General features: G+C 39.5%; 1 protein-coding gene across 7 annotated transcripts in view; it reads left to right on the top strand.

Moving 5' to 3' along the window:
* ITSN2 (intersectin 2) overlaps positions 1-20,787 on the top strand; it is an 81,823-nt gene that overhangs the window by 23,877 nt on the left and 37,159 nt on the right. For 5 of the 7 annotated variants that reach the window (XM_082276882.1, XM_082276883.1, XM_082276881.1 and 2 more), the window contains exons 3-12: positions 8,183-8,275; positions 9,932-9,995; positions 11,491-11,654; positions 12,919-13,116; positions 13,433-13,529; positions 15,233-15,357; positions 16,584-16,647; positions 18,810-18,947; positions 19,036-19,121; positions 20,145-20,407. In XM_082276882.1, coding sequence (XP_082133008.1) covers positions 8,183-8,275; positions 9,932-9,995; positions 11,491-11,654; positions 12,919-13,116; positions 13,433-13,529; positions 15,233-15,357; positions 16,584-16,647; positions 18,810-18,947; positions 19,036-19,121; positions 20,145-20,407 — 1,292 coding nt within the window. Of the gene's footprint in view, positions 1-8,182; positions 8,276-9,931; positions 10,001-11,490; positions 11,690-12,918; positions 13,117-13,432; positions 13,530-15,232; positions 15,358-16,583; positions 16,648-18,809; positions 18,948-19,035; positions 19,122-20,144; positions 20,408-20,787 lie in introns of those variants that run through there. The other 2 variants (XM_082276884.1, XM_082276885.1) reach the window with 2 other exon arrangements.

Below are 20,787 nucleotides of genomic sequence, written 5' to 3'. Positions count from 1 at the left end.
GATAGTTTAAGTGCTTTGCAATAGTCAAGTGTGCTGTACAGTTCAGAAAATAATTGGATCTATACTGTTAGCATGGCTTACACTATTATGTATCTCTAAATTGTTTTAGGGATTATACTCCTTCTAAAAGCAAGGATTATGTTTCTACATTGAGATCATTGCATGGCACAGAGTGTTCTGTGTTCTAATGTTCCTCCTTTATGGATGGATTTTGTGTATCAAAGTGGGGGCTGCCAGTGACAAGATCACCAGGCAGAATTCTGCACCACATCTCACAGGAGCAGGTGGATAGTATAAACAAGCTCAATATCTTGTTTTAGTGAACTGCTCTACCTGAAGGTTCCCAGTTTACCAAATACCTGGAAACTCTGTACATAATGTAAAGAATATGTATTGTACCCTAAAATGCAGTGTGGCTGCTGTTGCTTTGTCCACATTTCTGTAAGTTTACTTTTCAGTTGAACAAGTTTTGCTTGGCCAAACCTTGTAGCTTTGCCTGTGTGTCTTGGTTTGAAAGGCAAGTGTCTGCTAAGGAAGGTAGGAGCCTCCCTTGGGGTGGAAAATGTAACCCCCTTCCCCCTGAATTGTTACTATGATTTTGAAATTAAGGGGCTTTCAGGCAAAGATATGAGGAATAGGAATAACAATTCTTTACTAGTACATATAACAAGGCAATAATACAGAAACATTGGCTTGACCTGACAGAGTCAGGGTATGACCTGACACCCTGCCGGGCAGGGTGGTGGCAGCAGTCTGATTAAGGGGTGGTTGCACTCCTCTTGAGGTGATGGATGTGGTTCTGTTGAGGCAGTGATCCTGTAGAAGGGTCTGGTCCTCCTCTGAAGGTCCAGTGGTGGTTATGTAGCTCTTGTCCTCTGGTAACCAGTAGGTAAGGGCTGAGTGTGGTGTTCCAAACCTCAGATAATATCCCATGCTTGGTTCCTCCCCCTGAGCGGAGCATCTCACAATGGGATGACGTAATTTTATGGGCCATGCAGTGAGGCTTGGTGGCCCATTAGCAGAAGAGGAAGTTACCAGGGATGTGTCATGGAAGAGATAAAGAACCCTGCCCCACCTGGTTTTAACAGCTGGTGATAGAATACATACTTTTGGTTACATCTTACATTGTCACCTAAGACAGTGTGCCTGACACTATTTAACAACCTGTCTGCAGGTACCAGTTATTTTTGGTTAACACACCAGAGATGCTTGAAAATCTTTAACAATTCTGTCAGCTTCAGTGGGCACAATTCTTGTAAATTAAATGAAAATACAAAATTGAAGGAGAATCATGTTTCCCTGTGTTTAACATGCTTTAGCTACAAGTTTTCCCTTTCAGCTCTGTGCACACTAAAAGAAGTTGCTGAAGTTACAGTTAAGCACAGAGATAGATACTCTTTTCCTCTGACAGCTGCCTTGGTGTTGACTGAGGGCCTCCATGGAGCATTTCTGTAGCACAAGTAGTGGGTGGATTAATGTATGTATTGTGAAAGGAGATTGTATGTGGCTCCTGCCATGGCCTCAGATCATGGAAGTTGGGAAGAGCAGGTGCAATCCTCAAGGAAGAGCAGGTGATGCTTTGGGATGGACCCAAAGCCACCACAGTAGTAGTTCATAACACATTAGCACACCTAAATAAGGATAAATGCTGATTATTAGTAATTTTTCTCCTGTGTTTGATATATAGAATCAACAGAGAAGGAGGGAAGCAAATATTGAAAATAGCAAGAACACTGATAAGGAATCTCAAATTCAGACTAATGGTAAAATGTTCTGTCCATTTTCCGACTCCTGGAGTGTTTACTCACCCCTGAGAAAAATTAGAAGTCTGATTTAACATCTCAATTGGGAGCATTAAATCCAATCTGTAATAAATACTTCTGTGGTAAACTCATCTGCAAACACAGAAAGATGGGAATTATTAGATTTATCCCAGTATGTCCTAGACTAGACAACTCTCTGGAGGCTCCTAATAGGAGAATGTAATGTGATTGCTGGTTGCATTAAGGAAAACCCCTTGTTATACAGCTTGAGGCACGTTGCTGCATGTCTGTGCTGAAATTTCCGTCTTTAAACACAGGGATAAATATTTACTTAGGGTCATTATGAAGCGTTATGCTGAGGTTTTTTGATAGTTAAAGAGGTGGTGGTCTAATCCTCGTGACTTATATGTACAAGGAATGCTCTTTCAATTTAGGTTTATTATCTCTGTGGAGTTAATTAACTTTGTAGGTCGTAGGAGCATGGTTTTTATTAAAGAAAAACAAGCAACAGCTGTGAGTGAGAAACAAGGACAGTTCTTTGGAGAATGTGAAAAATGTCTTATGGTTTTTCCTTATTAGTAATCCTGCCGTTCTCACTATAGCTACCCTTTGCCTATGGGCAGTACTAACCAGTGGCAGAGGTCTTACAGAGTATTTTCAAATCTATATACTTTTCTTCTAGGACTGCACCTTCTTTTCTCCCCTCTTTTTCAATGGTAATTACCATTTTAAGGAAAGAACAGTGTTTGTTTCCCTTTTGATGTTGGCAGCCCGTCAAAGCAAGTCCTTTATGTTATTCAGAAGGTTATCTGTCTGATGCAGTGTTGTAAAGACATTTCTGAAGCTCTCCTGAAATGCTGTGATCGCGCCATAAGCAGACCTCCCTACTCTCACCTAGAGAGATGTCTTTAATTTAAAATTAACTTGAAGGAACTGAAGACGTTTAATCACCAGCATAGATGCTTGTTTCCAAGACTACAAAATTGTGAGTGCTGCCACACTGAATTACAGAACTACCTGTTACATGAAGGTGAGGCCAGCATGTATGTTTTCATCCTTAGAGAAGTCTTGAAATAGGCTAAAATCATATTTAGCTTTCGGTGTTTGGGTCTTTGTCATTCCACATGGAGTTTCTACATGGGCAGACTCCACATGTGATGTTGAACTCTTGGATGTGTTGTGGAGTTTTGGAGTGGGCAAGTAAAGGAGCTTTCATTGTTAGTCTTCTGTTTTGGCATAGGGAATCTGCAGAGACATTTCTGGACCTCAAGTCTAGATTTCCAATATTTGGTATCGAGAACAAATGCCAGTGCTGACATTTATTCAGTCTTCTCTGACAGTACCAACCTTCTCTAGGAAAGAAAGAAAATTTGACCTTTGTCTTCCAAAAGTCTTACTAATATAGACATGTGGGTTTTCATAAGCCAAAAAAAGCAGGTGAAGACAGTAGTTACTCTGTTCTAGGGAAAGTCTTTGTGGGGAAAATCTCTTGAGTTTTGATTCCTGAAAATGCAGGGTAGTCAAATACAGTGTTTGCTTCATCCAGGTCGCTCTTCCTTCATGTATGAAGTTGTAAGATGACACAACAGTAAGATTCTAAAGTAACCTATTTTGAAGAATAATTAATTAATGAGATATCTTATTGTCAGAGAGACTGTACTGTTTTTCCCCTCCAAAATTTTATCAGCTACAGTTGGGAAAAACTATTTAGGTCTTGAAAATGTCCAGGAAATTTAAGCTGAGTCAGAAAAGTAGTAATGCACTAATCATTGTCTGCAGAAAAGCCTCTCATGGGAGCATGTAGTAGAAACTGTATTTTGATTTCTGCTGGGGAACTGGTCTGTAAAAGTTTTGTAGTTCACTGCTGCTTGGGAGAGCCAAAGGTTCAGCACTGCTCCATCAAGGAGATTCCTGCCTCTTGCCCATCCTATGGTGAGAGAGGTGTCTGTGAAGAGCAGACACCTGCAGTTTGGTTTGTGATTTATGCATGACTTGCCATGAGTGAGGACTGGGGCCGTGCAGAAGGAAGAAGAGCAGAAATGTCTCTATACAAAATTCATTTGATCTGATTTACGGGCAAGACGTTTCTCAACAGTGGAACTGAAGGTGTGTTAGTGCAAAAATTGTTGAGCTAAGCCAGATAAGTTTAGATGATACATCTTGGATGGCAGATGTTTGACTCTTCCAGAAGTTTTGCCCTTCCCAGAAAAGGAGTATCTTCCCTTCCTCACAGTTCAGCATGCGCAGAACGTGGTTGTGTGTAAACCAGGCAGTGTAACTCTTCTCAGCAGTCCATTTTTACCACTTGTGGTATTTTGGGAAGAAGTCACAATATTTGTGAGGATTGTAGCATGATTTGATGGTGCTGGCACAGGAGAACTGAGTTTCAGACTAATTTTGGCTGTGTTTTTGTGATGGTCTTGGTTGTGCTTTAGGTAAACACAACAATTACTTTAGCAAATGGTGTTGCAATGTGCTTTGTGGAATTGCCAAGACCTTGTGAGTCCCGTTGTTCAAAGTGGTTGTTTCAGATAGACTGGTATGGTATTTTCACATGGTATTTTGAGGAATCTTAATATGAGCTTTTCTGTATGCAGATTTTACTTTTCTTAATTGTATCACCAAGTGGTAGCATCAAAAGAGCTGTGAGCACCTGGTTAAGCTAAATATAACCCCTCACAGTGGTTCAGCCTTCCCTCTTGTGCTGTGCTCTTTAGCTTGTTTCTGTGGCATATGGGGTGGGAGTTGAAAAAAACAGTGAATCCTTTAAATAATAAGTGTGGGTGTGGTTTGACTGCCTTCACTGTGGATCCCTACCAGAAGCATTGGTAATTTTTTTATTTTACACAAATACTTTCATTGTTCAACAGTTATTAACCTCTATTCAGACAACAATGGCCTGTTCTAGTTCAGGCTGCAGATGGCAGACATTCTCTCTCAAGTGATGTTAGGGTAAAACTTAATTTTCTGTGACTTTGTTCAGTTACAGACAAGCACTAAAATGTCACTGTGAGAGCTGTGCTGACTTAAAGGTGTGTTGTTCTCTAGATCCTAATTCCCGCTGTGATTATTTATATTTTTAAAAATCTATATTTTTATATATTGGATTTTAAGACTTACTGCATTTTCTTCCATGCCGATAAAGAAACCAGCAGGGAGCATATCTTTATGGAATTAATCACCAGAAAAATAAGACTTTCAGTTTCTGTCTTTAGGGAAAAGGATAATCTGAAATTGTTCTTACTTTTGAAGATAAATTTTTAGCAGGTTGGTGTTTTCTGGGTGTATATTCAGTTCCCTGAAGCATTCTCACAATGTACTTTTGGTAATGTGTGTTTGTAGTTATTGCCATTCTATGACAGCTGCTTGCACTGACTCACTCAGACTGTGGAAGGCTGTAGAAGCACTTGTTGATATAATAATGTGGTTTTAGTCAATTTTTTTTTTTTTAATGACATTTATACTTGCAAGATACTTGGGGTTGTTCAACCTGGAGAAGGCTCCAGAGAGACCTTTTTGTGGCTTTTCAGTAGGGGGCCTGTAAGAAGGATGGGGACAAACAGCCCAGCAGGACCTAGATTGAGATAGGAGAAGGGGTGATGGTTTTAAATTAAAAGACTGTAGATTTAAAATAGATGTAAGGTAGAATTTTTTACTAGGTTGGTGAGGACCTGCCACAGGGTGCCCAGAGAAGCTGTGGCTGCCCCATCCCTGGAAGTGTTCAAGGCCAGGTTGGATGGGGCTCTGAGCAACCTGGTCTGGCTGAAGATGTTCCTCCTCCTTGCAGGGGTGTTGGACTAAATCATAGAGTGACAGGCATGGATCAGAAAGGACCTTAAAGATGCATTTCCAGTGGTAAAAGTGTGCAAAATATCAAGTGTGCAAAAAACAGTGATGTTCTTGGCTCTGTTAAGGAAGGCAAAAATGAGAATGAAGGGTGAATGTGGCTCTTGAATCACTTTTTGAATGAGGATTTTAATCATCATCCAGCCACAGGTGTGAATTTGGTGATTTACTGACCTCTGCAAGGTTTTAACACATTTGAGACAATGCTGTGTAAAACTTCAAATTTCATAGTTGGAGAGAAAACATAATTTACCAGATAGTAAAACAACTCTTTGAATACAGAAATATATTAGATTTCCAAGATTGATTGCCATCTTCTTGTTTAATTTATGACATATAAATAAGAAATTGTGCATATATAAACAAAAGTTACCTTACCATGTAAATTGGGTTCTCTAGAGGGGCTATGTTGATGATAATAACTCTGGTCAAGCAATTGTTACTGTGTTTTTATCACTTTGCAGCCACTGACCATGTGAATATATTGTGGTGGTCTTAGTGCTTCTGTTGTTGATATCAAAAAGGCGAGGAGTTTTGCAGTAACCTCTTTCAAAAGATGTTCAAAGAGGAGTATTAAATAGAAGGAAAATGTAATATTTTGGGTTTTATTATTTTATTTCCTTCTATTAAATAGAAGGAAAATTGTTAATATTTTGTTTTCCATAAATGAAAAAAGTGGTCAAGTTCTCTGAAGTTGCTGGTGGGCAGCTTTAGGAGCATTTCTTCATCTTGTCAAGATAATTTCTATAATCATAACCGCATTATATCTTAAAATTAGCACTTTAAAGAAATCTAAGTGCTGCTAATTTTCTGAGTGCTCTAAATTTTGCTGTTGGGTGTAAGTTGCCCTCATTTGTGTCTTACAGTAATGCTCACAGTGCCCATTGACTTCTAGGCATCTGATTTGGATTTACTTCACTTTATTATCAGTATCTAATCTAGATTTATTTGTACTCATTTAATCAGAAGAATAAAAACAAGGGGGGGTTGGTCTTGAAGTGCAATTTCACATGTAACGTGCAGGAAGACCCTTTCCTTGATGCCACACTAAAATAAAAATTGGTATATCAAGAGAGGGAAGAAAAACTCCAAATTTAAGTGTAGAGAGGTTGTATCCTAATGCCCTCACATCTTTTCTGTTATGCATCCCCCCCAGTGAGTTTCTGTTTTGTTTTGGTCTTTTTAACTATTTTATTTCTCTACTAAAGTAGCAAGAGTGAACAATTAAATCTGTACACATGCAAGGAGAAATACAGTTTTAACAGGACCTTCTTAAGAGGAGACATTAGGTCTTTTTTTGAAAATGTATTTGTTTATGTAGAAAAACACAGATGAGAGATGATTAACATCATTACTGTGTCTATATTGTCCAGTACATCAGCTCACAGTCCCTTCACTTTGTTGTTATTCTTTGAAAAACAGTGTAAAAACCTCTTGAAACTTTGGAGGTTCAAAGCTTTGAAGTAAGGTTTATGTGGGAAGAGGAAACATTTTATAGTAACTTTCTTTCAAAGTGCTATGGCTTTTAAAGCAAGTTGTTAATATATTATTAGCAGAATTATTCATTCCCTTGGCTGTTTTTTAGTGAGCAGTACAAACACTCGACAAATTAACAGATCTTTGGAAGTAGTAATTCTTAGCAGAATGTAATTTTAGAAGTGTTTTTTCATGTAATAACCTTTTAATGCTTTTCTGAGTGGTTCCATTCAGAATTTTGGCTAATTCTTGCATTCATTGATTTGAAAAATTAAATATTTGTCAAGAACTTCCTGACTAAAACTTCCTTCTACTTAAAAACCAAACCAAATTATTTCTGGCAAGCTGCTTTTCCTGCAAGGGACACACACCCTGACCTTTATGCAGCAGGTTGGGGCATTTCTGAAAGTCCATCTGGTTCTGCGTGGTATTACCAGCACCGCTCTGTAAACACAATTATTCCCTGTAATTTCTCGTTCCTACTGTCAGGCTGTAATATTTTATACTCCATAAAGTATTGAAAAATGTGAAGTGGAAATTGCATACTGTTTTAAAAAAACAGCCCAAAATGTCACTCCTTTGTCAGACAAAACCAAATTACTGTTGTTAGCAGTCCCAATTTTGTTTTTAGAGTGTTGGAAAGACAAGTGTAAATCTTTTTGTCAGCTGAAGGGTGTGAAAGGTGCATGAGAACCTGGGGGACACCGAGATTCGTCAGTGAGCCAGGGCAGTGTTTGGCTCACACAGGGGATGGTGAGACACATCCTGCTCGGGCTGCAATCAATCAGCAGCAACAGGAAACTGCTCTGCACCAGCTCGAAGGACGACAGAGCTTGTTTGAGAGCCGAGGGTGAAGCAGTCTGGCTGGGGGATTGTCTCAGCTCGGCTTGCACATCTGGGAAGCAGGTCTGTGTTGCATAACGTCCTTGCCAAACTGGTAGGAGCTGGGTGTGTCCGCATCTAACTTTGTCTCTTGAGAAAGCCAAGCTTTTATTTTGTAAGTGATGTGCTTTATTTTTGGAAGTTTTCAATCCATTTGGTTGTTCACTGGTTTTTTATTGGCTTGGGTTTTTTTTGTTTGTTTTTTTTTCCCCCAGGAGGGCCAAACATATGGGCCATCACCTCCGAAGAGCGGGCCAAGCATGACAAGCAGTTTGATAGCCTTAAACCCACAGGAGGTTACATTACAGGTTGGTCTGAGGCTCTGCATTACACATTAACTTCTGTGTACACATACCTGTCTCTGTAAAACAGTTTGAGAGCTGCATCCTATTTCTAGCCCTTTGTTGTGTGACTAATAACCATATTCTTCAGCCAAACAGCCACAGGTTATTAGTAAACTTAACAAGCTTTCCTCTAAAGTCGGGCACAGGAAAGCTGTTTGGTTTAACCCTGTCACTTCTGCAGCCATCAGCTGTGTGCTGCCATTCTGTCTAGTTTCAAAAACCAGAGAGTATCAGGCAAAATCCATGTTCACACGGGAGGCTGCCAGGGAGCTCTTACAGTAGCTGTTGTGGCAAGTGACACCAGACACACCAGAAGTGGCTCTCCTCAGTCTGAGGAGAGAATGCTGTGCTGTTTGGTATCTTTGTTTGGGAGGATGAGGCAGGGAGAGGGATGCTGACAGCTTGTCCTTGTTAGCAGCTGCTTGAAATTTATTACCCATTGGGGCTTCAGCAGGTTCTGAGTGGACTAACAGCATTTTGCAGGGGCCTGCTGTCAGTTCCAGTTGCATTCAGCTGCTTCTCCTCTGAAACAATTGGGTCACATTGCTATGCACCTCAGAACTTGCAGGTTTTAAATTTAAAATGTGCTTGTGGTATCACAAAGGAGTCAAATTCATTGGCAAAGATGTCTTAATTTAAGAATTCTTTGTGTGTGGGTGGGCACTAAAGACCAGCCCTGATGGCTCCTACTTACCCAGCTGTCCATTAATGCTCTGTGTAGTTGCTCCACTGGCCCTGCTTTTCCTCTTTTGGGGCTGGAAAAGACTGGGGAGAGAGTGGGAAGTTGTCTGTATGGAGCATGCACATCTTCTGGCTAAGTGGCACCTAACTCCTGCTTCGGCCAAACAGTACTGGAAGGTTGGTGTTTATCTCCAGCTGAAAATTACGCTGTCTCAGGGACTACCCTTAGGCCACATCTGGGCTCTTACCCGCACCTACATCTGCAGGTTTTGTTATTTATTTGACAAATGCTTGAAATAAAAGATTGCATATGAATATAAGGGAAGAGAGAGCTAAAAGAGTAACCTGAAGTATTAGCCTTAAGCATCTGTAATTCACTCAGATGTAGGCATAAACATCACTGTCCCTGTTTTGTTGTGTGCCAGTTGATGTGGAACTTGGTATGGGATTGCACAACAGTTCCCATTCCCTCACTGAAATACTGAAATGGTGGGTGTTCTCTGACAAAACAGAATATTATTTAGAACATGGTGTTTTCCTAGTTTTTCTAGAGACACAATACTGGCCCAAGTTAGATGGGATAGAGAAGGAAAGAACTGGCATGCTCATCCTTTCCTGCATAAGTAATTGGGGACTAAATTTTCAGTCATTCTTGAATTCTTGCATCTTTTAAGATGTTGGCAGCCATTGATTTGTGACCTGTTAAAGTTTTCATAGCTATCTGAAATTTCTTCTCAGAGCAAAGATTGGGAATTATGTAATACATGGGTGTGTGACAATCACTGTCACCAGCATGAAAAGATGGACAAAAAGCCCTGGAAAGCTTGGCATCCAGCATGAGGATTTCTTTCAAGAACCTGATCCCCCAAGACAGTGCTGAGCTCTTCAAAAATCTGTCTCTTGTGTGAAAGTCTGTCTTTTTTCCCTTGTTTATCACAGGTGATCAAGCACGTACCTTTTTTTTGCAATCAGGTCTACCATCTTCAATCCTTGCCGAAATATGGTAAGGTATTCTTTACTGTTCGTTTTTCTTTTTTAAGATAGGAGATGCATAGCATTCAAATACTACCTTTGGTGTGTTGTGTTGTTTCAAAGAGGCTTTCAGCAGTCAAGGTAGAGAGTGTTGTCTGAATCATTGTTTTAATTTTACTAAATTTAGAGGTAGGATTCAGCCCATATGTGTACCAACAATTAATTAAAAACCAATAATTTTTACATCATTATTTCAAATTGGATCATGCTGAACGTAGCCTTTTAATACTGTATTAAGTGCTTGAAATACACTGAAAGTAGAAGACAAGAAAAAAGTCTAAGGTGACAGAAGAAGTTTTAGTAGAAGGACAGTTATGATGCATGAGATACCAAGCAGTGCTGTTAATACAGGAACTGGGAAAAGTGCTGTTCCTTGCAGCATACACATGCTGAGTGCAACACTTGAAACATTTTCTTCTCTGTAACCCCTCAGTCCTCACTAGAATCCTGTGCTCAGTTTTGGGTACTTGGCTGTTACCAAGACTTGTATGTGATAAAAGATGTGTTGAGGCTTGTAATAATTAAAAAGAACTCACCTGTGTAAAAGTATTAAAGAAAATAACTAAATGCAAGTTAGTTTTTCCTTCAGACACATAGAATCACAGAATTGTTAAGGTTAGAAAAGACTCCTGGGATCATCAAGTCCAACCAGCACCACTACCATGTTCACCCCTAAACCAGACACTTCAGTGCCTGGGAAAGAGGGGCAAGGAAATTTTTCTGTGGGGCCTTGGGGTTTTATACTGAACAGTAACAAAATCAAAGGAAAAATGTATCTTAACATCAGTCTGATTTTTTTTTTTTCTCCCAGTTTTATTTACATTCTTGTGCTTGGTCCTTGCATGTGTAAATATTAATAAAATTTAGTATTATCTGTATGACCAGAAATTTTGAGGTTATGTATGCACTGTTGAATATATTTCCTGTTGTATTTAAGTTTATTTGGAGAAGTGTCAAAAGAAGACAGTGTGGGTATCAGGCTTAGAAAACCTCACCACACTGTGAATTAATGAAGTTTTCATAGCAGTGTACAGTGCCTTTAGGAGGTTTCTGCATCCTCCTGCTTCCTGTTCCAGATTCTTGCATTAATTCCTTACCTTACCAAGGATTAATTTAAAATAATTATTCTGGCTAGGAGCATAGAGAAAAGCATGGCAGAGGCTTGCAGCAGAGGCAGCAAGTGTATCCACTGGGCAGGAGACTTCTGCTTTCCCAAATGTTTTCCTGCGTTATCAGGAGTTAAGTATTTAATATACAGCAAACTCAAAACTGAATTCTGCAGATGACAAAGTGGGTACTCAAACTTCTGATCGTATGACTGTTGTCAAAAGAAGAAAATTTACTTTGCAATAAATTTCTTGTTTTCCTGTGCAAAACCAGTAAATAAATCTGATAGGAAAGCTTCTCAGTAATTAAAAAAATTAAATTTCTATTTCCTCTCTAATTTTATTTTGTTTTGTTTTAAGGACACTCTCGGACCTGAACAAGGATGGAAAAATGGATCAACTGGAGTTCTCTATAGCCATGAAACTCATCAAGCTGAAATTGCAAGGACAGCACTTGCCTTCAGTTCTCCCTCCTGTCATGAAACAAACTCCAGTATTTTCACCACTAATGTCAGCTCGCTTTGGTACTTATGAATATATAATTACTTAGTGTTCAGAGGTAAAAAAACACAGTTAATTGCAGCCAAATAAAAGCATTAATCTGACCATGAAAGTTTAGTGAATCAGTGTGAAAAAAGAAAAAAGGATATTCTGATTTAGGAATTTCACCAGGTCACTTTCTTGATATTTTTGATAATTTGATTCTTTGAAGACTTTTAGTTAAGAAAAACATTTATAAAATTTTGACAGGAAAGCCATTCACATCTGCCATCTGACTTGCAGGCTCTCATTTTGTACTGATGCTCTTTTTTTGTCTCCCTCCTACTCAGCCACCTATTTATACTTGGAGATTTTAAAGTTAAATTTAATCAAAGGTCAGAGTTTTGGTAGAAGGGCTATTTTACATATTTTTTCAAAATGAATCAGATTGTCTATTTTGGTTATATGATTAACTGAATAGAATTACTTTGACCTTTTTTTTTCCTAATGGTGTCTGGGGATTCAGTGCAAGCTTGTTATTGTGTTGTTTTGTAGCACAAAATATTCACAATGACCAGCTGGATTACAAAATAAGTGCACACTTCTATGCTGAAATTAAATGTATGCATATATTAATTACATACATGATTTAAAATGTCTGCTCATCACCAAATCTCATGTGTTTGGGTACAAGGGCATGCATTTACAGGGAGCTGTGGTTGGCATACAGTTACCTCTATTAACTTTCCATCATCTCACCAGCACTGTTGTCTTCCACAAGATGCAGCCAGTAATTCAAGTGTCCTAATTTGCCTCAGGCAGCTGCCTCTGGAAATCCTTTGCTAAGCATGCCTAATAGGGACTTTTCACCCCTATGGATTCTTCCAGGGCTGGTACTTGCAAGAGACTTAGTTCAGAAACAGCATCAGCTTTTCCCTGTAGAGCATTGTCACAGCTTTTGAGGTTGTAATTCTCTCTCAGGGGCCAGGCTTGTTGAGAACTAGGTATAGCTGCAACTATAGAAAACCAGATCTTACTCTGTTGTGAAGTAGTAGCTAAACCTACGTTGAGAATGAATTTGCTTGTCAAGTTATTTCTTTTAAAATTCCTGCTCTTCAGTATATTTTCTTCTGTGAGCTGTCTTGGCTAAATTAAGAGAAAAAGTAAATATTGTACATGAGCATCCATTTTAACTCATTGCATTCCAGACAACAGCTGCTTTGTGTAATTTCTGCCTCACATAAGTGACCCCGTTTCTTGCTGAAGCCTCTGCCATGTTAAACCATGAATTATTGGGTTTTGCTCTAGGAATGGGTAGTATGCCAAATCTGTCCATGCCAACGTCTGTGTCTGCGATCACACCATTAGCTCCCATGTCTCTGACCTCCATGACTTCCATTCCTCCTTTGGTTATCTCTGCTCCCCTGGTGCCTTCTGTCAGTACCTCCTCGTTGCCAAATGGAACATCCAGCCTTCTGCAGCCTTTGTCCGTACCTTTCTCCTCAAGTAAGTATAGCACAGTCCAGTACTTGCTTTCAGAATTGTGAGTCTTATTTTCCCTGTGGCTAATTTCGGTCAGGAATGCTAACACATGCATGTGAGTTTAAAAAAAAAAAACAACAAAAACCCAACAAAAAATACTACAAATGTTTTTTCTCCAAAGTTCACATATGTTAATTCTGTTCTAACTAGTTAATCATAACAACAAGACACTGATTATCTTTTCTTACTTCTATCAAAGTGAATGTTGATTATGAAGCATTATCTTATACCCAGTTGCTTTCCAGTTCTGGGGTTAATTTCTTGTTTCTGTTTGTTCCAGCGCTGCCTCATACTGGTTCTTTAGGCCCCATGGCAGGAGGATTTGGTGCTTCCAGTATGCAGAAGGCACAGTCACTAATTGATTTGGGATCTAGCAGGTATGGAAGTTAAGTTTAAAATGGCTGTATCTTACACTTAAGTAGTATACTTTCCAAAACTTATGGAGCATTTCTATTTTCAAAGTACGTTTATTAAAAATTAGTCTATCTAATATGACCTATCAAGTCTGAAAACAGATTTTGTTTTTATATGCACAATAAGTAATGTTTTCAGTAAATTGACAAAACATCCAAGGTAGATGAAGAGGTCAGATGAGCAGTGCCAAAAAGAAGGGAATGTACCTCATTACTAAATAGAAACAAATCTTACCAAGTAGTTATAAAAGCAATGTTTATGCATTATGTGCTCATTCATTATAGAAGGCACCATGTAATCAGCAGGCACATAAGAATAGGATTTGTTATCAATATTTATGTGTGAATTTATTTTATGAATAATATAAGGTTATGAATCCTTGTAATCAGCTGCTCTGGTTCATGGATTTTAGAGCTTTGCCATAGACTAAAGTGAGGGACTGGGCATATCTATCCAGTTGGGCATCCAGGGGTGTTTCCCAAAGGTAGTCCTGAGGACATCTCCACCCCAGCTGAGTTCCATAAGTGGCTCAGAGGCTCTTGCACCTCCATGCTGCCCATTCAGGACATGTGGGGTGCATGATCTGGGCTCCTCACACACATGATGTCAGCAGATGTCCTGTAAGATGACTGTAGGCTTGGCGTGTGCCTGGAATAATCTTTTTTGGGTTTTTGTTTTGTTGTGGTTTTTTTTAATTGGAAAGCTTTCTTCTGCTGGTGCTGTAGCTTTACAAAGGAGCCCTTCTCCAGTGTTATTGTTGGCAGCATTTTCACCATCATGTTGTCTCATTCCATGCAGGGGATGTCAATCCAGCATTGTGCTGGAGAGGCTTTTTTTTTGTCAGCATTCTGTATTGCCTTGGATAACACTTCAAATAGTTTTTTATACTTGACAGAGCAGGGGATTACCTTAAACAAGGAAGGCTGGATTCACCTGAGTTTATCTGAGTTTCAGAGATGGGACACTGAAAATGCTGGGAGTTTAGATGGAAGTTTTATGGGTATATCTAAACCTTCCATCAGCAATATTCTGCAGAAAATGAGTTGGAAAAGCTCCACTCAGCATGTCATTGTCACTAACAGAAAGAAGAGGTAGAGCTGGAATATGGTGTCTAAAACAGATTTAGAAGCTGCTTTTGGTTATGAGCTCATCAGATCCATTTTTATTCTCATGGTTATTCATTTACATGCCTCTTAAAGTTACTTAGACATGGCCCAACACTTCACAGCCCTTGTAAACACTTGCAGGAAAGTTGAGGTGTTTTCTTGTGGTTTCCTATACTATTATTTTGCAGCAGTAGAACAATCAATTATGTGCATAAGTGCCTGTGATACCAAAGGAACAGGATTTTCAATTCAACATGTTGTTACCTTATAGATAGATGTCCCTACTTTCACTGTAAAATTCCATATTTGTGATGAAATTATTTATAGCAAGTTAGCAGAAGTAAAACTTCATGGAAGTTGTTTCATGTTACTGGAAGATGCTATATATCTTCTGTTCCAATGCCTCTTTATTAAGCCAAGTGATTTAGAGTTATTTCTTTATCTCTTTTTCTCTTTTGGTTCTCTTTTAATATTTGGTTGGTTGGTTTGGTTTGGTTTTTTGCTTTGTTTTTTTTCTGTTTTGTTTTGAAATTATATTGCAGTTCAAATTCTTCCTCTAGTGCATCACTAGCTGGGAATTCACCAAAGATTACATCCTCAGACTGGGCAGTTCCTCAGGCCTCCAGATTAAAATACAGACAGAAATTTAACAGTCTTGATAAAAGTATGAGTGGATATTTATCAGGTGAGTATGGCATTTGGTATGGTCTGGGAAAACCAGAGTGTTTCCTGCCTCTGAACATCACAGGCTGAGGAATGGAATCCCAGCTTGGGATTTGACTTGCATGTGAAATAAAAGCTGAAATGTTGGTGTTCAGACCTGTGCGGGAGAGAGTGGGTTTCAGCCAGCCAAGAAATGGAAATAACCATCAGTTCATTGACTTGGGCTTTGTGTTAGACTTGGAAGAGCCAAATACACTGGGGAAGCTACAGCAGCTGTTGCAGCAAAGAGAAGCCTGGCGGTGCTGGGATAGTGCTAGAGGAGCCTGAGAACCACAAGGCTGTGGAATTCAGCTCTGTAAAGTCAGCAGGTGTTTTTCAAGCATCACTCTTTGGACTGAGACTCTTTCTTGTGAAAATGGGGGACATTCACCATCATTTTTGTGCCATGTGCTCCTGTATTAGACAATGCTCAGATACTTGAGCTTTATCTTTTGAAAGAAAGCAGTTTGGGAAAGACTGCAGAACTGCAGCCATTGATTGGAATTTTTCCAAAGTATTTTAGGAGAGTCATTCCTTGTTGGCTTCCAGTGACGGCATTATGGTGGCTTCAGAAGACTTCACACAAAGTTAATACAAGGGGAGAGTTTTACAGAAGTTCCTATAAAACTGGATCCCTCAGTGTAATGCAGAGAGTAGAACACTGGCCAAGCAGTCAGCAGGTGTAAAGTCAATATGTGTGTCTTGTGTGTCTTAGTTAGATTTCCCATTTTGAATGAGCACTCTGCTTCAGTTCCCTTGCCTACAAAAAAAGGAGGACAATTCTTTCTTTCAAGAAATGAATGCTGGTTTTGTTCAGTCAGTTTTGGGCTGAAGGTTTCCTCAACCTGCCTAGAAATGTATATGGTTCTTTGCTACCAAGGAAAGCTCTCCAGATGATAGCTGAAGGTTTAGGCAAACAGTCAGCTGTGCTTTTGTGACAGCTGTGGGGATTACCATAAATACCTATTTTTCATGTCAGCTTTTCTGTTAGGTGCTCTGAGTGAAAAAAGGTACAGGAGAATACTCACATCTTCATTGTGTTCAGGTTGTAATGCCTGTTGTTAAGCCTGGAAGTAAAACCAACAGATAAAAATGGATTAGATTAATATTAAAAGGAAACATGCCCCAGTTCATGACCCATTTTTTGCCTCATGTGAATCTTTGAACAAAGTGTTTATTTTAATAAAAACCTTCTATGCTTTCACTAAGGATTTCAAGCAAGGAATGCCCTTCTGCAATCAAATCTTTCACAGACTCAGCTGGCTACTATTTGGTGAGTTTAATTACTGATTCAATGTGTTTATGGTGTTAAAAGAGGAAATGTACTTTATTAAATAAGAAATGATGAAGAGACACTCTAGATCTAAAATCATAACCAGAAACAGAGCTGCTAGTTAAACTAAGTTTATTCACTAGTTACATTTCTAAAAGACACCTTGAGATAATACAATTTTTCACTCTTTGTGTGTGTTTGTTAAACTCCACATAATAGAAGAGATGCTAACATCAATTTCTGATCCAGGGATGCACTCGCTGAGCTGAGCTGAGGGCTCATTCCTTTCAGAAGTAGGATTCTGAAGTCTAGGTGGTTAGTTTTAAAGTAGGGAGGAGGATTAAAAATTAAGTAACCCTTAAGCTGTTTTGAGTTTTACTGCCATTTCCATAAAGATATCTGCATATTACATGTTTGTTAAGACTTGCCTTTATTGTGCTGATGAAAGTGGTGAGAGTTGTTGGAAAGCTTGAATGATCTGCCCTGCTAGATAGGCTAGTTTAGGTTACACCTTCAGACATAATTCAGATGTTATACATGAAATTGAGTGGCCCAGCAGAATTCACAACAGCTTTACATCTCCTCCTGAGTTCCCTTTCTTCTTCCTCTATCCCAGGACAGTCATTTGTGTCTTTAGCAGCAGCAAAGCTCAGCTTGTTTGGTTTCATGCTGTGAAGATAAACGTGGAGTGTGGGGCTGTACTGCTCCTCTCTGGAGTATTGGGGGCATAAATCAGGCGTGCAGTGGCTCTTTTCCTTCTGGGTGTCTATCCTGAAGGTATCAGGAGCCAGTGCAGGGAGCTCTGTGTGCCCATGTAGAGAGGATTAATAGCCAGAGTTTCAGTTTTGCCCTAAGAAATTACCAGTATTTCTCTGGGTGCTTATGCATGGTAATTACTGTAATAATGGTGCTGTTATATGTGAATAGTGCTGGTGTGTGAGCATAACAAATATCTCATTTCATCATCTCCTGCTTTTGTTTTTTACTCTGTTTGTGTGTGTGTGATGGGGGTTTTTGTGGTTGTTTTGTTGTTTCCTTTTTGTTTTTCACAGAGGTTTTTTTTTTTTTTTTACTGCTTATTTATTGAACTGTGATTTTATTCAGCTTTTTGCTTATGTGCAGTCTAAGGACACATTTCAGCAATTCTATCTCTATAGATAGTTCTTTGAGAAAGACTCCTGCTTTCTTGCATTTGACTGGTTTCACACAAACACACCCACTCCATCACCCCCCAGTTTGTGGGAAACATTTTGTAGGCTGATAGGATCTCCTTCTCCTTAGAGGGGGTAGGTGATCCTTTTCCTGCCTGCTATGAGGTACTCTGGGCCAGCTCATGTTTTCCCTGCACTGCCAAGGAGACACAAGGGGGAAAGAAGAATTCTATGCAAAGCTTCCTCTTGTAGAATTTGATGTAATTTTATGTAATGTTTTCTTGTGCTGTAAAAAAACTAGTTGAAAAAGTGTTTTCTAGTATTTTGAGCTGGTTAAGAATGGTCCTGGAATTGTTTTCCAGCTCTTCTGTTGGTGATGCAATAAATCAACCATTTCCTCTCCATTTTTCAGTATTTTATGGAAATGTAAGAGAACTGGGATTGTTCAGGCTGGAGAGGAGAGTTTCAGTGAAGCTGAAAAGAAAGCTTCACCTGAAAGGATCCTAGAAGAAAGATGGAGAGAGACTGTTTACAAAGTCTTGTAGAGACAGGACAAGGGGGAATGGCTTCCAACTGAAAGAGAGTAGGTTTAGATTGGATTATAGGAAGAAATTCTTTGCTGTGAGGGTGGTGAGGCCCTGGCCAAGGTTGTCCAGAGAAGCTGTGGCTGCCCCATCCCTGGAAGTGTTCAAGGCCAGGCTGGACAGAACTTTGAGCAACCTGGGATAGTGGAAGGTGTCCCTTCCCATGGCAGGGGGTGGAATGGGATGATCTTTAAGGTCCCTTCAACCATTCCATGATTCTTTGATCTGAATAACAGTACATGATTAAACAAAATAATATCTCCCTTCATCAATTATTTGTGTTATTAACTGGAAGTATTTTTACCAAAACATTTCACAGGAATTGTCAGTTTTAAAAATTGTTTCTCCACGGTGCCTTGTTTCAGCTGTAATTTGTGAGTGATGGAGATGTTTGGTTCTAACTGGTGCTGCTGTTGAACCCCTGCAGGTCCCTGGCTGATATAGATGGAGATGGGCAGCTGAAGGCTGATGAGTTTGTGTTGGCCATGCACCTCACAGACATGGCCAAAGCTGGGCAGCCACTGCCCCTGACTCTGCCCCTCGAGCTGGTGCCACCTTCTTTCAGGTAATCACTGAGGGCAGTGAAATGTGATATATTTAACACAACTGTGCTATTTCTCTGACAATGGTGGGGTGGATTTTTTTCCCTCCAGGAGTGGAAAATATGCTGAAAATATAAATGGAACTCTGCCATCTTACCAACCTGTGCAAGAGGAGGAGCCACAGAAAAAACAGCCAGGTAAAAAACAGGGTTCATGTTCTTAATGTGTGGGGCTGTTTTTGAAGGGCACTGAAACCTTTAGAAAGTGGAAGAAATAATCAAATCCATGGAGAATTTCATTTCAGGAGATAGCTCCCTTTTAACTTGGATGGTAGGAAGGTTGTTAAGTGGATGTAGTCAGCCTGTTACATCTAATAGAATTGAGAAGGCAGGAACAGGAGCTATTTTTAGCTGTAGGAAGGGAAGAGTGTGCTGATTAATAATGTATTCTGGAAAACAAACGCTTCATGGCCAGATACTGTCATGCTACTGCAAATTTTTTTTCAGTTGAAAGTTTCTGGCATTACTGGACATTCTGAAAGCAGGGGAGCCCTATGTAGTTTAGTTCTTTGAAAACTAGAAGCAATTTGAACATAACATCAAATCTATTACTGACAATGTTACAGGCACACTGCAAGACAGGACTTGCCTCTCTTTTTGGAAGGGTGGCTGCTGGAGGCCAAAACCATTCCTTTGTGTCTCTTTTTATGCTTGTGTGTAGTAATTGAGCTTGATCCTGTTTTGGTGTCTGATAGTTTTAACTCCAGGAACTCTTACAGGGAACACCCTTAGAAACTAAGTTCTTTATCCATGTGTTAATGTTTCCTGCACATTGGAAAACCTTTTTAATAGTGGTGAGTCTTCTCCCAGCTTATAAAAGCTGTTCTTTTATGTTTTCCTCCAGCATTCTTTCCTCTTTCATTCTTTAGAGTTAGAGGCTTTCCTGTAACATTCAAGTCATTTTTGTAGTCATTTTTATACTGGAACTACTTCTTCCTTTTCTTTTTTTTTTTCTCCCCCCAGTTGGAATATACTTAGGAAAACTTAGAGGTATTTTTGAACAGAAAAATAATACTTTAACAAATGCAAGATGCTTACATCATCCATGACTGAACAACTTGAGCTTGCCAAGAAGTATCTATCTTTAGTGGCATAACTGAGGTCCTTGTTTGAGAGCGGTGTTTTGCACAGGGCAGAAATAACGACCTTTCCTTATTTTAGTGACATTTGAGGACAAAAGGAAAGCCAACTATGAGAGGGGAAATATGGAGCTGGAAAAACGCCGACAGGTCCTGCTGGAGCAGCAGCAGAGAGAGGCTGAAAGGAAGGCTCAGAAAGAACGGGAAGAACAGGAGCGAAGAGAGAGGGAACGCCAGGAGCAGGAACGGAAGAGGCAACTGGAAATGGAAAGGCAGCTGGAGAGACAACGAGAGCTGGAGAGACAAAGGGAAGAAGAAAGGAGGAAAGAAATAGAAAGGCGGGAGGTTGTTTTTTTAACATTATTTTTTAATGCTCTAAAGAATGTGTATGTGCATGCAGTGTCCACTGAGCAGAACATCCAGGATTTGAGTGCTGGCTTTGGTTCTGTCTCCTGGCCTGGCTGATGTCAGGTTGTCTGGAGAGAGAATATCATTTCTGTCTGTTGTCAGTGTTGGTATAGGTTAAAGATTTTCAGATACATCATAGGACAGATTAGATTTTCTTGGGCATATTTCTGGCATTTTTGCAAAAATTCATATTCCAGCAAGACTGTACTGAATTCATAATTGGTAACATTTTGACAGCCGAACTCGAGACAAATTTGCCTCTACTTGGTGTCTCAGTGCATGCATCACACTTCCATATTTTATGTAATTCAGTGAAA

The sequence above is a fragment of the Coloeus monedula genome (assembly GCF_965178545.1).
Source record: "Coloeus monedula genome assembly, chromosome: 2".
NCBI lineage: Eukaryota > Metazoa > Chordata > Aves > Passeriformes > Corvidae > Coloeus > Coloeus monedula.
The sequence above is the reverse complement of the archived record's forward strand: the minus strand, read 5'-3'. Positions and strand labels throughout refer to the sequence as shown.